Source organism: Miniopterus natalensis, chromosome 4, assembly GCF_054644295.1.
Source record: "Miniopterus natalensis isolate mMinNat1 chromosome 4, mMinNat1.hap1, whole genome shotgun sequence".
Classification (NCBI taxonomy): Eukaryota; Metazoa; Chordata; class Mammalia; order Chiroptera; family Miniopteridae; genus Miniopterus; species Miniopterus natalensis.
In genome coordinates this window covers 61,126,474-61,146,616 of record NC_142084.1, presented here as the reverse complement: position 1 = coordinate 61,146,616, position 20,143 = coordinate 61,126,474, and the positions used below count along the sequence as shown (strand labels likewise).

General features: G+C 53.6%; 1 protein-coding gene across 1 annotated transcript; it reads right to left on the bottom strand.

Annotated features, from left to right (window-relative positions):
* Window positions 1-5,403: 5,403 nt before the first annotated feature.
* On the bottom strand, window positions 5,404-19,525 carry PALM (paralemmin). Its single transcript, XM_016214833.2, has 9 exons — window positions 19,430-19,525; window positions 19,144-19,224; window positions 18,659-18,739; window positions 18,367-18,497; window positions 16,564-16,690; window positions 15,249-15,270; window positions 14,009-14,068; window positions 11,591-11,722; window positions 5,404-7,490 (listed from the first exon to the last, which is right to left on the bottom strand). Exons 1-9 carry the CDS (start codon window positions 19,523-19,525, stop codon window positions 6,958-6,960), a joined length of 1,263 nt encoding a protein of 420 aa, XP_016070319.2. The 3' UTR covers window positions 5,404-6,957.
* Between the last annotated feature and the right edge of the window lie 618 nt (window positions 19,526-20,143).

The window sequence follows — 20,143 nt, the reverse complement described above, 5'->3', positions numbered from 1 at the left end:
TCAGGGCACTTGGGGAGAGGCACAGTGTCCATTTCCTCAAAGGGCAAAGTCCTGCCCAAGTGGCCTCTCTGATTGGTTGAAGGATGGATATATGATTCAACCTGGTCAATGACATGAAATCCTGGGACTTGCCAATGAATGTGGAAATTGTGCCCTCTTCCTGATAGGCTCGTTAGGTTGGTGGGATGAAATGGAGAAATTCTGGGGGGCAATACATGCCCCCTTGTGGACACAGCCTGCTCAAGAGCAACCCCAAACCAAACACAACATCCTAAAAATGTTTGAACGCCTGGATCCAGCCGCACCTGAATCTTGCCCCTGTATTGATTCAACAACTTGCTCCATGTGTGTTTGACATTTGCAGGCACCCCTGCTCAACATCTTTTTAAAATTGATTTGAGAGAGAGAGAAAGGGAGGGAGAGAGAGAAATGCTGAGTTGCTGTTCCACTTATTTATTCATTCATTGGTTGATTCTTGCATGTGCCCTGACCAAGGATCTAAGCTGCAACCTTGGTGCATCAAGACAACGCTCCAATCAACTGAGCTACCTGGCCAGGGCTCTGTGATTGTTTTCATCTGACATTTACAGATGGTTCCAGCAAGCTTGCCTCTTGCTGAAGAATGTCCAGTGGGGAAACAGGTCCAGAAAGGGGCAGCAACTGGCAGAGATTTCAGCTTTCCAGAACCCATATCCTGGTCCTCTCTCCTGCACCTGCCCAGTAGGACACCTTGTCCCATCCCAGACAACCTATCTCCACCCTGCCTCAGCCCTTTAAAGCCAGGATAGGCTAGGGAATGCCTTGGACCTTGTCCTGTTGGGCCACGCAACACCCTGACCCAGTGCCCCAGGGAGGCCCAGCCTCCCTCCCAAGGGTCCAGGTTCCTGCTGAGCATGGGTCCAGGAGCTTTCTAGGTCACACACCTGATCTCGCACCTCTATAGCTCCTGGCATCTCCAAGGTTCATTTCTCACCGCTTTCCCCAGGTGCTCAAAGCCTCCATCTGGCCTCAACACAAACTCCCAAACTCTGTAGGTGCCTTCACCTCAAACCTGACCCTCCTCCTCCCCCTGCATCTCCCTTTGCCTGAAGGTCCCTCATTTCTACACCTCCACAGCCTCCTTAGCTGCAGCCCACAGGACAGCTCCTCCAGGGAGCCCCCCAGATTGCCCCCATTGCTGGAGCCCATCATCTCAGCATCTCCTGTGTGCCTGGCCCAGCACCTAGTGTTAGGTGCCACCTTTTTACAGTCGAGGAAAGGAAGATGAGTTGTTCCCAACTCCTCCAGCAACCCTTGTTCTTGGCCTTGGACCCTGATCCCACCAGAGCTACTATGTACGTCCGCTGCCTTTTTATACCAATTTGCTTGTAAAAGCTAAATGTGGTTCTAAAAAGGAAATCACAGCATGTCCTTGAACTGCGGAAGTGTCATCAAGTAACATAAAATTGATCATGGGAACAATGTTACAACTAACAGGTTATGTATCATGCAATCTTTTGTATATATCAAATATTGAAACTACAATTAGGAAAACAGTGTTTAAAACAGTGGCTTGGATAGTAAATTTCAGGACACCGCACTGAGCCACTGTCTCAATAACAGACTGAGTAGCCCCCCCACAGAGATTTTCTCTTTGAAAGTTATTGGGGGGGGGGTGCCTGGATGGGATCCAGGAGATGTGGTTCAATTCCTAGTCAGGGCACATGCCCAGGTTGAGGGCTCGATCCCCAGTCGGAGGCGTGCAGGAGGCAGCCTATCAGTGACCACTCTCTCATCATTGATGTTTCAACTCTCTCTCTCTCCCTCTCCCTTCCTCTCTCTGAAATCAATAAGGATATATTAAAACAACAACAACAAAACCCATTCACTGTCATTTAAAATAAAAAAAGAAAGTTATTGGGGGGTGAACATGTCTTTGATAGGGGAATAAGTTTATTAAGGCCTGTCTTCTCCCACCTGAAGCTATCAGCCCAGGACCCTCTCTCCCAGGGGCCCCAGGTGAGCACTCCTCCTACAGCCCAGAGTCTGGTATTCAGCAGGTACCTAATAAAGGCTGGCTGAACAGGGTGTGATCTCTGCAAACATTACTCACCCCAGGTTCTCAGGATGTGGGGGGTAGGTTATTTTAGCTGCAGATCTGGCTGCCCCTCTGGGACTCCCCTCCAGACCACAGCTTGTCCTCTGGGTCAGCTCTGTCCCCATGCCCTGGAGCTCCCTGGGAAGAACAGGTGTGGCACGGGTGACTCAGGAGTGTTTGCTGAGTGAGTAGCTGGATGTTCACTCACCAGGATTTATAACCCACAGGGCACATCAACTCCTGGGGAAAAAATCTGCCTGCCTAGAGGGTGTTGGGTCTCCCTGTCAGGTGGGGTGAGGGTGGCACACCACTTCCTCCTTGGCCCATTTCTCCCAGGTGATTCACTGAGGACAACAAGGGGTGGGTCTTGGGTTCAAGGTCCCAGGGTCCCTCTCACCTGTGGCCTTGGGCAAGTCTCAGCTCACCCATCTTATCTGCTCCTCACAAGATCCTGTAATGGGACCATTTTTGTCCCCAATTTACAAGACAAAACCAAGGCCCAGAGAGGGGAAGTTGCTCACCTGAAGTCACACAGGAGTAACAGAGCAACAGGTCCTGAAGCTCAAACCCTCACCCCAGTTGGTTGCCTCCTCCTTCAGGAAGCCCTCCTGGATTGGTCCTCTCCAGCCCCACCCCCATACCCATGTCAATACAAAACTGAAACTGGGTTTATGGCTCCTGGTGCCACACATCTGCTTTCTCATCACCGAAACTGGCCTCCGGTCACGGGGCAAAGGCCTGCTGGAGGGGCTGAGGCTCAGACAGGAAAGGTCACATATCAGGGAGGGGCTCCAGGGGTTCCTGTACCATCACTCAGGGCTACAGTCCCTCAGGCCCCTGGCTGGGCAGAGCCCCCGACCTTTTGACACATGACTGAGTCTCTGTCTCCCACTGGACAGAGCCTGGACAGAACCTCTATGCTGACACCAAATACACTGACTCCACCCCCCCCCCCCCCCCCCCCCCGAATGCCCCTACCAAGCTCCGGACCTCATGGGAGTGTTGTATGCTATTTCCCAAACAAGGCTCTGGCTGGTGCTAAGTGCCTCCCCCAAAGCCTCCAGGATTCCCAGAACCCATGGCAGGGGCTGGGGGGAGGAGGCCTCTGACTTCTGGCCATGGCATCAGTCAGGCCCTTCCCTTGGAGGGTCAGGGCTCAAGGTTCTTGACTTTGGGGCCAGAAGCCCAGGGTGGAGACTGAGATCCTGGCAAGATTCAGGGATGGGCCCTCTGCTCCTGGGGCCGGGGTTGGAGGGCCTGGAGGGCAGGAAGGACACGGACCTCAAGGCCTCAGAGCAATGGGAGTGAAGTGCATAGGAGAGCCCCACCAGCCCCTGAGACTCCAGCTGGGTCCAGAGTGGTATGGGGTGAGGATGGGCTGCCTCTCTCCCTGCCTCCCAAGGGCCCACAGGTGAATGAATGATGCCAACTGACACACAAATCCCCATGCCCAAAACAGACCACACTCCATGCAGGACCCACACCATAGCTCGAATGCATCCTGCCCCCCTGACGCCCCCAGTCTCACCTGCCAGCTCCTGGCCCCCGGTAGCCTCCAAGCCTTGGCTCCACTCTGGCGGCACAGCCCTTCCCACAGGTTGCCAGGGGAAGGGCCCCACCCAAGGGAGGCAGGTGTACTCCCTCCTCCTTGGCCCCACCCAGGATCAGGAAACAAAGTCGGGAGGAGGAGGGAGAAAGCCGATACCCAGGCAGTGCAGAGGGCAGGCACCATGCCACTGCACACTGCCCCAGCCCCTAACCCCCAGGGCATCCAGCCCCTGGAGCTGAAACTCACCTGAAACCTCCCTCTAGCTGCCACCTGGCTTTCTCACCACCTTTCAGGGGTCACACAGCAGGTACATGAACCTGTTTCTGAGTCCTGGGGGCCTAAGTCCCATACCTCTATGGTGTCACCTGGCTCCACCCACCCTTGGGGCTACTCCCCCGGAGTCCTTTTCTGGGACAAGCCCAGCTTGCCTGTCTCTGGGGGATATGGGTCTGGGTTCAAATCCCCATAACCTCCCTGAGCCTTTGTTTCCTTCTCATGAAATGGGGCCATCACACAGCTGGGAGAATTCCGCAGGCCACTGGGACATAAAGAGCTGATTGAGGACATCAAAGTGACAGAAAATGTTGGTGGGTGGGCAAGGCCCAGGTCCCACTGACAGATGGAGCACTGAGGCTCTAATTGGGTGGCAGGCCCTCCCAGGTGCTCAGCTGTCCGGCCCGATTCTTGGTTGAGGTGAAGAGTGTGGCCAGGGCTACCGGAGCCCAGTGTTTACAGGGAAGTCAGGCCACTGGGACCAGCGGCCAGTCTACAGGAGTGGACACAGTGGATTGGGCTGGGGCTCTGTCTCGTACCTTGGGGGCTGCGGGTTTCCTCTTGACCTGTCGCTTCTTCCATTGATGGGCCTAAGCCCCACATATGGCAGGGCTGCCTGGGATGGAGGGTTTGAGACAGGTCCAGATAAAGGGCCCAGCCCAGAATGACAGCTTGAGCATATAACGGTTCTGTCAAAACTTGGGGCATACAGCCTTGCTGTCTCCTCCCCACACCACTGCAAGTCTTTTTATCTGTTTTGCAGACATGGAAACTGAGGCACAGCAAGCTTCAAGTCCTAAGGGCAGACAGTGTTAGTGGTGGGGTTGGGATTTGAAACTGAGCCTACCATATTTATCACCCTATTGCTCACATGGGGAAACTGAAGCCCCAAAAGGCAGAGACTGTATCACCCAGTGTGGTGGAGGCACTTTGGAGACAAGAACCTCAATGTCCTGGTCCTGGGTGGGGTGGCCCCCACTCAGGGTTCAAAGCCCATTGAACAGATGGGTAAAATGAGGACAGCAGCTTCCCTCAGTCACAGTGAGACAGAATGGGGTTGCAACCCCCATAAATGTGTCCTCCCTGGTGGCCCTGTTTTCCAGAGACTGGTTCCCTGCAGAACTTATGGGGCCTTTGGAGTCCCCACAGAGATTGGTACCTGTGGGGTCCTTTCAGTTTCCTGAGGTGCCGTGAGTCCAGCAAGGGGCAGCCTTGAAGCCAAAGGATAGGAGAGGGGTGGGGCAGGTATAGAATGGAGGCTTCCACAGGAACCCTGTCCTGACACTGGCTGCTGCCCCTTCACCTCTTACCTGCCCAGGTGCTGCTCAGATGTGTTCAAGTGTAGGTGTGGGCTCCACCAATGTCCCCACCGCAGTACCGTGTGAGCTGGGGATGCCCAGGCCCGGCACAGCCTCCCTTTATGTCTGCCCCAGCAGGCCCCGCCCTCTGGCTGGCCACATCCTCCCAGCCCCAGGGAAATCCAAGAACTCCAGGACCTGGGGCGTTCACAGGGTTTATTTGCTTCTCTAGGAAAGTCAAGAACATGGGCCTGTCACACACTGAAAGCACAGGGGGCAGCAAGGGCACTTCAGCGGAGGCTCTCATCTCAAGGACTCGGTGGCTCAAGGAGGGAGGGGTTCCATGCCACTGCTGGGGGCCACCTCAAAGAGGGACTCTCCTCCCACTACCAAGGGGCAGAACTGAGATGAGACGGGCCGGGCTGGTTTCAAGTGGCCCCTGCACGGCTCTGTAGAGGCGGGGGTGAGGGGACTGCCTCAGCCTGGGCACCGTGGGGGGCGGGGGCCCAGGGGAGGGGCCCAAGATAGGGCCTGGTCGTCCTACAGCCCACACAGGAGAGGGTCCATAAGTGTGGGCATGAATGTGCCTCTGAGGATGTGTGTGACTGCAACCTGGGAAATGTGTGCGCACATCTGGGTGTCAGCTGCCCACAGGAGGAGAGTCCCTCACTCCTCACCCCTTCCAGTGAGTGGGGGAAGGTTCACATTGGGCTGGGTAGCCAATGGGGGTCTCCTGCTGCAACTCAGGGGAAGCTCCCTGCCCCAGGCTGTGTGCCCCTCCACTGCCCAGGTGCGCCAAGCCCAGCAGAGCTGGCAGTGGGCCTGATCTCTAGGGTATGGTTAGGGAGATACAGGACCCTGGCCCAAGCAGGCTGGAGAATGGGCTGGGGCAGCTCCCCAGGGTCTCCAAATTAGCACCAGGAGCAAGGAGGGCCCAGTGAGTGTGGGAGCTCAGGACAAGAAGTGGCTCACATGGCCCTGCCTTGTGCAGGGGGCAACTCGAAGACCCTCACTGGCCCCATCCAGAAGACAGCACAGGGGTCATAGACTCCCCCCAAATGGAGTGTGTCTTCTGGGCTCCCCCTTCCTGGGCTCCATCATCCACTAGTCATGCCCATGAAGAGCACAAAGGGAAGGGCACATTGGGCTAGGGTGTCTGGAGGGGCCCCTACTTTATTCTAAGAACTGGAGCCTGGTCTCTGACTGAGGCTCCCCAGTGAGGTGCAGCCTCATCCCAATTGCCTAAGATCCCGACACCAGTGCCTTTGCTGGGGAACCCCACTTCCAGGGGCTGAGTGGGGACAGAAAATGCCCCTAGGACCCCTCAGCTCCCCAGTCCCTCTCTGGCGGGATATCCCCTTGGAGACCTCATTGGAGGTGGCAGGAAGGCACAGGCAGGAGGCCCAGAGGGTAGCGGGCTTGCCTGGGGCTGCACAGAGGCCTGGGTCCCACCAGCCAGGAACTCTGTGGGCAAAAGCCCGCCTGTGGAGCTGCCGTGACATGTGGGGGATCCTCATTTTAGGAAAAGTGGGTCTGTCTGTGTCTCTGTCCTACCAGGCACAGGCACACAGCTCAGTGGTTTAGGGTGTGTCAGGGTGGTGATGGGTCCCTCTTTCCAGTGAAAGAAAACTCAGAAGGAAGATGTGACAACACAGCATGTCCTGGGGCCCATGATTGTGGGTGGAGGGTGGGCAGGCACTGGGGCCAGGCTGTGGGTCTCTGTGGTGTGGAGGGTGGGGCCGGGGTCTGGGGCCTGCGGCTCACATGATGGAGCAGCATTTACAACGCTGCTTCTTCATGTCAAGGTCCTGGGTGTCGCTGGCAGGGGCCTCGGGCCCCACCTGGTTCTCTTCCCTGGAGCCTGAAGTGGTAGGGGGCTCAGCGGCACTGCCGTTGGGCGGGGCGGCCTCCTTGGGCTCAGCCTCATCCTCGATGACCACCAGCTCCGCCGTGATGGTGTCCTGCAGCCCCAGAACCTTCTGGGTTTCTGCCTCATCCTCCACGTTCTGGTATCCCATGAAGATCATAGTGACTGGGGGCTCTTGGCCGGGCTGGATGCCTGGTGGGCCCGATGTGGCCTCACCTGGCTGCGCCTGAACTCCAGTGATCTCCCGCCTGGAGGGTGTGGTGGTCTGGATGGCCTCCTCGGATGTTCCCCGGGGCTCTGCTGCCCCAGTCATGGGCCCTGCCTCACTCAGCGTGACCTCATCTGCCTTGTGGATGAGTTCGTCCACCTCGGAGGAGCTCAGTGGCTGGATCCCGTTCACTGCGGTGCCGTCCACAGCATGGACCACTGGTGGGATGGAGAGAGAGTGAGACTTGAGACCAGAGGGAAGACCTGGCAGGTCTGCAAGCCACCCTTCAGGCTAAAGAGAAAATCATAAACCAAATCAGATGGACAATCTAAGCTCCCTGTTGGGATCTGTGGACACAGCCAAACTGGCATGTGCACAGAGGAAAATTCATGGGCACAAAAGCACTTGTTATAAACAAAGAAAGACTAGAATTCAATGAATTGGGATGTTATTTTCTTGAAGTTTAAATTATTTGTACTTGCAAAGTAGTTCTGTTGAAAAGATAGCAGAAACAGAAGTTCACAGAAGGGATATAATTAGCACTAGGCCACACAGCTGTCTAGGTGGACCCTGACCCTGGTCCAGGTCTGTTTCCCCAGCCTGAGAATTTGTCGGAATCCTAATTTCTCCCTTCCTCTGGTTTATGGGGTTGATCCTGAATTAAATTTAGTTCATTCGCCCAGTCTTTCTTGTTTTCCTGTAAATGCCCCAAAGGCTATGCCTTCACTTCTGAGTTCAGCTTTGGCTGCAGCCCATGAATTAGACTACTTTGTTCTCTTTCAAGTTTAAATATCTTATATTTTTCTATTTTGAATGATTGTCTCTCTAAGCCAAGATTTATTTAGAAAGATGTTTTGAAATATTGGGGAGGGACTATGATCTGGGGACACAGAGCACAAGATATTATGGACACCTTCGCAGCTCAGAACATGGTCACTTTCTGAAAATGCTCTACCTTGTTTGACAAGAACATGCATTCTCCATGGGGCAGAGTTTTATGCCTGCAATCATTTCCCCCCCAAACCCCAGCAATCAATCTTGTTAAATGCATCTTCCAAATCTCTTCAACTTTCCTGCTCCATGTCTCTCTGATCTGTCACTTTCCAAACTGTGCTGCAGTCTCTTAAGGATGGGATTTCAGCACCAAGAGGAGTCCCAGCCACAGTCTCATGCCAGCCCCAGATCACAGCCCTAGAAGCACAGCTGCCCGGCTGCCTGGAGAAGAGGGAGGGACCCACAAAGCCCAAGGACTCTGCTCCTCCCAGGCCAAGGGTCAGAGCTCCAATTTCTGGCTTCTGGACAGAAGAAAAGTGTTCTCAACTTTCAGTTTCCAGAGAGGGGGTGGGGGGTTCACGCTTCAAGGCCTTGAAGTGACTTTGGGCTGGAGGCCCAGAGGATGGGTGTGCCTGGGTGACACAGAATCAAGCTGAGTATTTCCCACTGGCCACTGCCCCAAGATAGGAATCCGAGCCCTCAGCTGCCATGGAAATGGATCACCTTCCCATTGCTAAGCAACCAGAGTCCAGTCTGGAGGGTCTTGACTCCCCAGGGGCTGGGCCAGGCTGGGCAGAATGGACATGTGAGGACCTTCTGCTAGCACAGGCATCTCTTTTGCCCCTCAGCCCCATGCAGTCATTTTTGCTCAGGAGACAAGCAGCTGGGACTTGCCCAGGACCACACAGTTGGTGAGAGCTGGATTCAGAATCCTACCTGGGTCTATACCCCAAACCACAGCAGAGCTGGGAATAATGGGACCCCCATAATAGCATTCTGGATACCCCAGGAGCTGAAATAACAACTAAGAACATGAGGCTTTGGAAATAAAAAACACAGTGGAATGTCACTTCACACCCAATAGGATGGCTATACTACTAACAACAATAAGAAAAGACATAAACAAGTGTTGTCAAGGATGTGGAGAAACTGGAACCCTCATGCACTGCTAGTGGGAAAACAACATGGTACAGCCACCATGGAAAACACCCCAGCAGTTCCTCATAAGGTTAAACAGATTCTCCATATGACCCAGCAATTCCACTCCTAGGTATCTGCCCAAGAGAAATGAAAACATTCACCCACACAAACTTATAAAACCATAAGGTAGAAACAACCTAAATGTCCATCAACAGATGGATGGATAAACATAATGTGGTCCATATAAACAATGGAATATCATTTAGCCATAAAATATGAACACAGATGGACCTTAAAACCACGATGCTCTGTAAGAGAAGCCAGACACAAAAGGCCACACAACGTGTCATTCCATTTATCTAAATGTCCAGAACAGGCAAATCCACAGAGACACAAAGTGGGTCAGTGGTTGTCAGGGGCTGGCTGGGATGGTGGGGTTTCTACTTGGGGAACAAAAATGTTCTGGAATTAGATAGCGAGGGTGTACAATGTAGTGAATATACCCAAGCCTACTGACTTGCTCACTAAACACTTTGTCCACCATTTTCTCACAAGGGAGATGTTCGTGGATGTGCTAACTGACGCTAGAGCTGAGCTCTATTCACCTTATACTTCACTCAAGGGACTGGCTCTGTGAACTCTATTCCATGAAGAAACCCAATGTTTGCCTTGGTTTTTGTTTTTTTTTTAATCCTCACCTGAGGATATTTTTTTCTATTGCTTTTCAGAGAGTGGAAAGGAAAGAGAGAGAGGGAGAGAGAGAAACATCAATGTGAGAGAGACACATCGATTGGTTGCCTCCCACACACACCCCGACCCGGGCCAGGGATCGAACCTGCAACCAAGGTACATGCCCTTGGCCAATATCGAACCCAGGATCTTTTGTTCCGAGGGCTGACGCTTTAACCACTGAGCCAAACCAGCTAGGGCACCTTGATTTTTTTAAAATGTGTTTTTATTGATTTCAGAGAGAGGAAGGGAGAGAGAGAGAAAGGAACACCAATGATGAGAGAGAGTCATTGATCGGCTGTCTCCTACATGCCCCTTACTGGGTGGGGATTGAGCCCAAAACCCAGGCATGTGCCCTGACCAGGAATCAAACTGTGACCTCTTGGTTCCTGGGCTCTCAACCACTGAGCAACACTGCCTGGGCTGCCTTGATTTTTTTAATGCACTTGTTAAATGTCTTCTTAAAACATATTTTGTTCACTAAAGTGGGTTTGCTTTCTTTTACAAGCATCACAGTATTTTTAAAAAATATATCTTTATTGATTTCAGAGAAAGGAAGGGAGAGGGAGAGAGAGATGAAAACATCAATTGATTGGCTGCCTCCTGCACACCCCTGACTGGAGATCCAGCCCGCAACCCAGGCGTGTGCCTCGACCAGGAATCAAACCGCGATCTCCTGGATACTAGATCAATGTTCAACCGCTGAGCCCTGCCCAGCTGGGCTTTTTAAAATTTACTTATCTTTTTTATTTTTATTTTTTAACTAGCATCACAGTAAATATAGCCTGGCATTTGGGCCTCCCCAGGGGTTCTTTATGTACATCCTACAGGCCATGCCAAAAGTGAACAAATGTTTAAACGCCAAGATGTTTATGAAACTGCTCTGTAAATACTGATGGCATGCACAGTTTAAATAAATATTTTCCTTCTTTAAATAAGAGTGAATTTGATGGTATGTGAATTATATTCTCACACACACACACACACACACACACACACACACACACACGGACTTTGGGGCTTTTGCCCCAGCTCCCCTGCTCCTTTGTATTACAGGCTTCCTAGTGGGTGTCTCTCACAGCTTTTTCCCCTCCCAGTCACCAGGCAGAACCCTAAAAACCAAATCAGATCTCAATGCCTGCTCACCCTCCCCAAGGCTGGTTTCCTCCCTCCACTCTGTATAAGTCCACAGGCTCCTCTCAGCTCCTCCAATCCAGCAAACTCCTTCCAACCTCAGGGCTTCTGCATGTGCTGTGGCCTCACAGATGCACTGTTCCCCCCACACCCTGCTGTACATCCAACGAGCTCCCCCGAGGATCCTCCTCTGGCCCCCTTCCCATTCTTCTAGACTAACTCGTGGTCCCTTCTATATCTCTGGGACTTTTTGTAGCCTCTATCACAACAGTAATTATTTCAACAAGTTATTTGTGAGCTCAGGATTGAAGGGCTTGGCTCACTGACTGGGGGGTCGCAGTCCGGCACCTGGTGCTGTGCCAACCTCCAAGGCAAGTGCTGGAGTGAAGGAAGTACTGGGCCACGGGTTCAAGCTCTAAGCAACAGTAAACTGAGGGGGATGAGGCCATCTCTAAACAGCGTCCCTGTCAAGTCAGATGAGTGTCAGGCTCTGGCTCAGGCAGTGAGAAGAGGTTTGGGGCAGGGGGTGGGGGTCTCATACCTTTGGTCTCGTCCTCGTAGACCTTGATGCCCTGAGGGAGCGGCTCCCGAGGGAGCAAGGTGGTGCTGGACAGCACCCGGGTCTCCCCGGTCACCTTGTCCTTCTCCACCGTGATCTCAACCGAGTACATGGCTGGCACGAGAGGCATGGGTTACGCCATGGCCACCCGCCCAGGTGCCCCCCCCGCTGGGCTGCAGCCAAGCCAGGGAGGGGAGCCGGCAGCACAGAGCCAAGCAGTGGGGACACCATAGGCACGGACCGCCCCAACTCAACATCCTTCCGTGGTTCCCCAGTGCCCTGGCCACAGGACTGGGTTCCTCTGCTCCACACGAGGCCCATCCTTGAGGTCCCATCCCATCTGGAAAGCCTTAAACTATCCCATTTGCTCCGAGGAGAGTGTGTGGAGAGAAGGCTCCCTTGCCCATGGTCACAGCTACAAATGGAACCTGGGTTAACAAGCCAGACTGTTCTGGATCCCCGCATTATCTGTCCTTCACACCTCTCTCTAGTCAACTATGGAAACTGGCCTCATCTACTTCTCTATGAAGAATGGATAATTCCCTCTTGAAATAAGTGAATGCTATTACCCATTCAGGCCACTATTCCATACCCAGCATCTCACCCACATTCTCTAAAAATCATTACCACGAAACCACATGGGGAGACTGAGTCCTACCACTGACCCCCAAGAACCTCGCCTCAAATTCCAGTATTACTGCATCCTTCCCCCACGGGGGCCCCCACAACACCATATCTAAGAGCCCCTCTCAATCTGCCTCCTACACCTGCCCCTCCTGGGTCTTCCTGCCCCAGTCAGAGCAGCTTCCTCCTCTCCCTCTCTCACCCCCTACTCCGTCCATCTGCAACTCCTGTGGGTTCCACCATCTGTACACCCTGAACCCAGTACACTTCTCACCTCTGCAGCCCAGTCTGTTCTCCCCGCAGCCACCAGAGGGAGCCTGTGAGCACCTGAGTCAGGTTTGGCCCTGCCCTCCCACAGCGTGCCTTCACGCAGCCACCAGGGGGCGCCAGTAAACACCAAGTGGACATAACCCTGCTCTGCCCAGGGCCCTCCCTGGCTCCCACAGCCAGAAGACCCTATGCGACCTGCACTGTCACCTCCTTGCCCTCAGTTCGTCCCTCTCCCTCACCTATTCTGCTCCAACCACACAGGCCTCTAGCATACCAGGCACCATCCAATCTCAGGGCCTTTGCATGTGTAGTGACCTCCACCTGGACCACACTTACCCCAGATGTCTGCATGCCTTGTTCTCTCACTTCTTTTGAGTCCTTGCTCAAATCTAACTTTGGCCTCCCCTGGGCTCTCCTATTAAATCTGTCCCTCCTCCAGATCTCCATGGCCTGCCTGATTTTCTCCATAAATTAATTTTATGGGCTGTGGCCCCCATCAGAATAACAGCTCCCCCAAGCTGTGTATACAATAGGGGCTCAATAAGCACTCGTTGAAAGAATGAATCAGTGTTATTTAATCCCATGTCCCTACACAGCCTAACACCCCCACCTGCAGACATAGAGTTGGGCGTGTCATATACTGCACCACACTGCTGACTAAGGGGGCAAGTGGGGGCCTCTGAGTTCAGTGCTGGCCTGGGCTGGTCTAACTGGCCCAGAAGCCCTGAATATGCCTCCCCCCACCTTCTCTGGGAAATACTATCCTCTGTCTCCTGCCCCTTAGGGCAAAACTCCACCTGCAGAAGACCCTGGACCTCCCCTGAGTCTTTTTTCTTCTCAAATGTTGTCACATCCCAGCCACCCCACCCCTAAGAGGGTCTTCTCCTCCTAACTCACTCCAATTAACAGCAGAAGCAGCAAGAAGGTTCTGCTGTCTTTTATGACTTATCATTGCTCTTGGGCTGGTTCTGTCCCAGGCCTCAGGTATGAGGTGTGAGGTCACTACAATCCCACCCCTCCCGTAGGTGGAGACTCGGGTGCCAGAGAAGGGATCTGAACCTGACCTCATAGAATGCTTAGCACTAACCCTGTCTCTCCCTGCTTCCTAGAAGGAATGCCTGAGGCCCAGCTTGGTCACTTCCAGGGACAGGGCACTCATTCCCTCTCCTGAGGCAGCCTGAGTGCAGAGAAGGATTTACAGTGTCTGCTGGTGTGTTCGAACATACGCGCCACCCCCACCAGGAACAAGTGGTGTGGTTAAGGGAATGGAAGCCGTGAGTACGTGATAGGTTAGAGCAGCCATGCGAGGGGGCCCATCTTCTTGGGGAAGCTGGACCAGCATGTGACCAAGGAGCCAAAGCAGAGGCATCGGCCAGGCCCTACCCCAGGCTTGGAGCAATGGCCTTGGTCCAGCCACCCCACCCCCATCATCACAGGCTCCCCAGGGCCAACACTTGGTCCAGGACAGTAGCTGGATGTGGGGGCTGAGGCTGGGGGCTGACTTACCTGCCTTCATCATGGTGGAGCCTTCCACCATCCTCACAGGGGTGTTGGAGACTTGCTTCACTGCTTGTCAGGCAAAAAAGAGAGAGAGAGATGAGGGTCAGAGAAAAAATAATTATGCAGACCCGCTACAGATATCAGGACAACCATCCAGATACCTAGAGATCCTCCAGACACATGGATACCTCCTAGGCACACTTGCCCAGATACTTGGCCCCTCCCCTAGCACGCACACCTGAACAGCTCCACATGCCCTGAACCCCCTAGACACAGATGGAAACCCTCCCTGGACAAAGCAAACCAGCCCACACTCCATTTCCTGTCTCTCAGCCCAAGTGATTTTCACAAAATCCCTGAGAGGCCTGCGTAGATTTTTTTAATTATAAATTTTTAATTCCCCAGTAAGACAAGGAGAGACTCTCCTTATGAATAATTAACACAAAAGAAATCAGGCCAAGACACTTCTGGCCACCACCTTCAATTCTAGCTGGTGACTCACTTTCCATGCTTTACATAGGAAAGTAGACAAGTTTAATATATTTTTTAAAAACATAATATATATAACTTTAATATGATTAATATATTTAATAAGCTATTATATTTATACCTAAGTGTATATATTTAATTGTCCCTTATACATGTGTATAATATACATGTATATTATACCTATAATAATTGAGGAGGCATAAAATGGGTCCCAGAGTTCAAACTTTGGCCTTTTTCCTTTGTTTCCTGGACCCCCCGTTCTTTTAAATAATGCCTGATCCCCAGGACAGTGGGGACCTTGTTTTCCCCACAAGCCTCTCTGAATTCCCCCACAGATCCCATTTTACAGATGTGAAAACCAAAGCACCCCGCCTCCACCACCACCTGCCCAGGAGCTCAGAGCAAGTGGACAGAGAGGGTCAGCCTAAGTCAAGCACGCTCGAGTGGACAGGACGGACACAGAGCCTCAGCTCTGGGGCTAAGGCTTCAGCCAGTCACGTCTCTGAAAGGCATTGGTTTCCTCATATAAAACGGGATGTGTGTGAGGGGTGCTGCAGCAACTCCACCCAGGAATGCTGTGAAAACTAAGTGCAGTGATGATGAGGCTCCAAGCCGCGGTCCTTGAGAACAGTAACAATAATGAGTCTTGTTGCATTATTGTTACTTATTAGCAACAAGACACACTCCTCACACCCGCCATCCCCACTCTGGACACCAAAGGGTGCTGAGGCTCGGCCAGTCCCTTCCAGAAGCATACCTTTGGGTGTGCCCACTGGGGTCTGCAAGAAAGAATGAGAGGGGTCAGTGGTGTTGGTGCCCCACTCCCACTAACCAGGGCCCCACCCATGGGGTTAGGAACCTGGGGAGAGTCTGGCTCAGCAGTGACCCCATCTCCGGTGTCATCTCCTCCTGGACCCATCCCCCACCCCCACCCTAGCCTATGCCAGCCAGATGTCCCTGCCTTGCTCAGAAGCATCAGTGGCTCCCCAGTGCCCCAGAATCCTTTTTGACAATGCCCTGGGCTCTGTGTTAGCAGACCCCTGCCCACTGGTCTCTCCTTCCTACATCTCTGGCTGGCTTCCCTCCTCACAGTTCCTTGAATACATTCCTGTCCTAGAGCCTTTGTGTGTCCCCTATACCTGGAAGGCTGTTCCCTGAATTTTGATTGGCTGGCTCCTCTCTCAGCTCCCTGACCACTCAATTCAAAGGCAGTCCCCCACCCATCACATTACAGTCTCTCAAGTTACTACTGTATACCGTCTGCCCAGCCAGTGTCTCTGTCTCCTCCCAGGATATGGACATCATTAAGGCAGGGACCACGCCAACACAGTCTATGCTCAATCAATCTTACTGAAAGCCCCCTCCCATCTCAAGTCTGCACCTGGAGAACTCTTAACTCAACCTTCAAAACCCACTTCCTCCGGGAAGCTTGCCCAGTTCTCCAATGAATTAGATGCATCCTTGGGCATCTGGGATGGGGGGATAGGAAGGATGTCCCACAGGCCCCTTGAGCCCTAAACACAAACATGGTTGGGAGACTCCTGAATTTCTGTGAATGTATTGTCGTGATCAAGCTTGGGGTCCAACACTCCCGGGTCTGGTATCAATAGAACCTAGTATAGACATCAAGCTCTAGAATCAATAGCTAAGTCCAATAAAGACTGCTCCTCACTGTATGGCCTTGAATCCCTCTCTCAATCTCTATGGGCCTCAGCTTTTGTCTTCCTTCAAATGGGGACACTGTTCCCACATGAAAAAGTTTAGACAGATGGTACCTGGAACATGCTTGGCACAGACCAGGCACACACAGGTGCTCAATAAAAGTAATGACAAAGATGACTCGTGGGTGGAATTCGTGGAAAGCTCTCTAAGTGTCAGGTCTTGTATGAAGTGCTTGTCGTCACATCCCCAGCATGTGGGTACTCTTATAGGTGGGGAAACTGAGGCCCAGAGAGGCAAAGCCATGTGTCCCAGGTTGCATGGCTGGGATTTGAATGCAAGCTCTAAAATCTGGCTACAGCAAGGGTTTCACTCTGGGGCCAGCAGAGGTGGGGCCCTGGGAACCTCCTTACCTGCTGAGAATTCAGCACCACCTCTGCCTTCTGGGTCTCCTTGGCTGGGCTGGGGGCTGTAACGTTCTCCTTGGCAGTGGCTGGGAGTGTGTCTGCGTTCTCCAGCACCTCAATCTCCTTCTCCAGCCTGGGGAGAGCATGCAGGGTGACAGCCCTCACCAGGCACTTCCACATGCCCAGCACTATTCTAGGCACTTTCCATAAGGGGACCCCTTCACTTTGATGTTTCCTAACACCTTGTGGAGGTATTCCTGTCACTTCCCCTCAAGATTGGGGAAACTGAGGCAGAGTGAAGAATGCATGCAGCCAGCAAGTAGCAGAGCTGGGACCTGAACCCAGGCTGCTCGATCCCTTCACCACCTGTGCCACTGCTGACTTCATTTGCTTCCAGCTGACTCTCCTTTTTCCCCACTCAAATACATTTATTTTTACAGGAAGCTTTATCTCTCAGGGAAAACTGGAAAAAGCATGTCACTGTCCAAGTATCAGAAGATAACTACACATAAACCCACAAAAACAAAGCTGGCATATTAAATCCTGTCCAGCTGTCCCCCACCAGAGGGATAAGACAGGGGTGAATCTGTAGCCTCCAACAAAGTGAGTCCAGGTCAGCAGGATGTACACAGCTTGGGTCAGCCTGGAGGGCTTCCTGGAGAAGGTGTCCAGTCAGGGGGCACTGAATGGGCAAAATTAGGGTGGTAGAGCCACCATGGAGTTACTTTGAGATGGAGAAAGCCAAGGCCCCTCCACAGCACTCAGCCTGTGCCAAACTCACAGTAGGGCTTAAGGGAGCCCCCCCCCCCCCACCTCCTAGACCAGGGCTGCACCCAACAGGATAGGATGTAAAGGAGTCTACCTTGTCCAGGCAGTAATTCCAGTGGCTAGTAATTCCCACTGACTTTCCAACCCTCCCAGCATGTACTGCTTTACCTGGTCAGTCCCAACTATCTCTACATAGACTGGTCTCAGCCCCTAGCTGAATGTCTTTAGAATTAAGATGCACAGAAAGACTTCTGCCTTCCCTGTTCACAGGTGGGAAACTGAGGCCTGGGGAGGGAAATTCCTCCCCACTTCCTTCCAAACCAAACACATCAGGACAGGATCCTAGGTCCCCACTGTAGGGCCAGCCTCAGTAGGGCGATGGCCCAGTGTGGCAGGTCTTATGCCTCTCAGGCCTTTCCTTGGCCAAGTGGCCATTTGGAATTTTGGCTGTCATTTCCCTCCATCCTGATCCTGCTACCCTGGAGCTGAGCCTGGGCCTCCTGCCTGCCCGGAAACTCTGGGCCTTTTGTCCCAGCCCAGGGGGGATGGTCACTTTCCCCAGCCTGCCCCTCCCAGCCTTCCTGCAGGCCCAGCTGCCAATGCCTGTGTCCTCCATTAGAACCTAGCCGGGAAGAGCTCGTCAGCTGGGCTGGCGCCAGGAAGCCCCTGGGGAGGCCACTGCTGGCAACTCCCATCCTCAGGGATTCACGGATCTGCCCTGACTTCACACACCACATGCACCTGCTTTGCTGGGGTGTGAGGAGAAGGGAGGGGTTGGGCAGGGCAGCCGGATACCCCCAACAGCCCACAATGCCTCCCTCAGCCACCTTAAGCCCGGTTACACATCCCCATTAAAGCACTGAAGTCTGGCATCAGAGCCTGTGCCTCCCTGTTCCAGCATGTGGAGGTCTACCTGCTCCCACCACACACACGGAGCAAGGTGGCCAAACCCCATCCTAGCCCTCAGGAGGATCCTCAGGGCCCACTGTTTGGGGTTCCCATACCCAGACTTCGTACAGGTCTGTGTGTCTCCCCACCCACCTGGAGATGGATTCCTCCAGGTGCCGGGCCTTCTGCTCATCCTCCTGCATCTGTCTCCTCATGTCCTTGTCCCCCTCTGAGGCTGAGGACGGTGTCCCCTCCAGCAGCCATCGTTCCCGCAACGCCTTGGACTGGGGGTGGCAGGGGGCGGAGTCTGGGTCAGGGTCACCTCAGCCTTCCTGCTCTCCCAACCCCATATGCAACTGAGGCTTGGGGCCTCTGGACACTGCCACCCCCTCCCTGCCCCCCAGCCAAGGCCAGGCTCTGGAGGGGACAGCCCGATGCTTGGTACCTTCAGGTGCTGCAGCTGCCGCCGGTCATCCTCCAGCTGCCGCCGCTTGTTCTCAATCTCTGCCTGCTTCTTCCGTTTCTCCTGATGGACAGACAGACCGGATGGGGTCAGGACTAGGTAGGAGCACCACGAAGACCCCACTAACCCACCCAAGGCTCTGGCCACAAAGATCCTGCTTTTTCTGTAAATGGCACCCACTTGGCCCACTAGCCCCCGACCTGCCCCTACCAGCCCATTCCCCCAGCCTAGGCAGAAGGGTAGGGCTCTATTATGCCTCGGTTTCCCCACCTTCAAGGGGGTCTAAGAGGGCTAGTGGTCTAAGATTCCACATTCTAAGGACTAAGGAGGTCTCCCTGTTTTTATCTGTGGGAAACGCCAGCAGGCACTACTGAGTGACAGGGGCGCCCCATGCTGAGTATAGAGATCTCCTGAGACCCCAGGTCCCCCCACTGGCCACACCATCCAAAGGGGCAGGAAGAACTCACTGCAATAGCCTGCAGCCGCTCCTGCTGGAATGTGGTTTCCCCTGCCAGGACCCTGGGGGGTGGAAAACAGACAAGGTCAAGCTAGGGGTCCACTCCACCCCTATTTTCAGCAGATCTGGTTTAAATCCCCGCCCTGCATCTTTCAGCTGGGTGATTGTGGCAAGAGGCTTGGCCTCCCCAAGTTTCCCTCTGTAAAGTGGGACCCTTCCCTGCTCCCCTCAGAGGCAGTATCATTTTCTCCATCCAACCTTATTATCTCATTAATTCTCCCAACAAATCCTCCTACCACCCCCTCAGGATAGTACCAAGAGAGGCTCTGGATAAAGCCCCAGAAAGGGTTTGGGGAGGAGAGGGCATTGAAGTTGAGCTGTAAAGGATGCATAGGGGTTCACCAGAAATCAAAGGCTGAAGGGTGTTTCAATATAAGCTGTATCACCTCCTTGCCCAGACTGGGAGATGGATCAGGACAGCCCCCTCCTCACCCTCCACCCATGGAGCATTCTCCAGCCCTGGGGGTGGGTGGGTCTTGAGCTCTGCCCCAAATCCCAGATGATCCCAGGGCTCCTCTGGGAGGTGTGGATAGGAGGCTGTCTTACAGGAGCAGGGCCAGTTGGGCACAGTGGTGGTGGTGGGGTCTGAGCAGTGGGAGCCAGACCACTCCTATCTGCCCCCCTACACTGCCCAAAGCCCCTTATCTTCACAGAGACTGAAATTACAGACTGTTCTTTGGTTCAACTGCCACCCCCAACACCCCTTGGCCCTGTATCAGGGCCTAGAGCCACCCTGTGGCCTCCAAAGACCCTCTGCCCCTCTGGGTCTCAGTTTCCCCACAGCAGACACCCAGCTCTAAACCTTTTTGTTATGTCTCCCCTCCCCTGGTGGTTCAGCAGGGAAACAGAGATTTAAATCACAGAGTGTGTGACCCAAGCTCTGGCCCCAAGCTCCACCCCGGCCCCCCCAGGCGCCCTTGGGGTGATCTACCTTGGGCCACAGTGCCCCA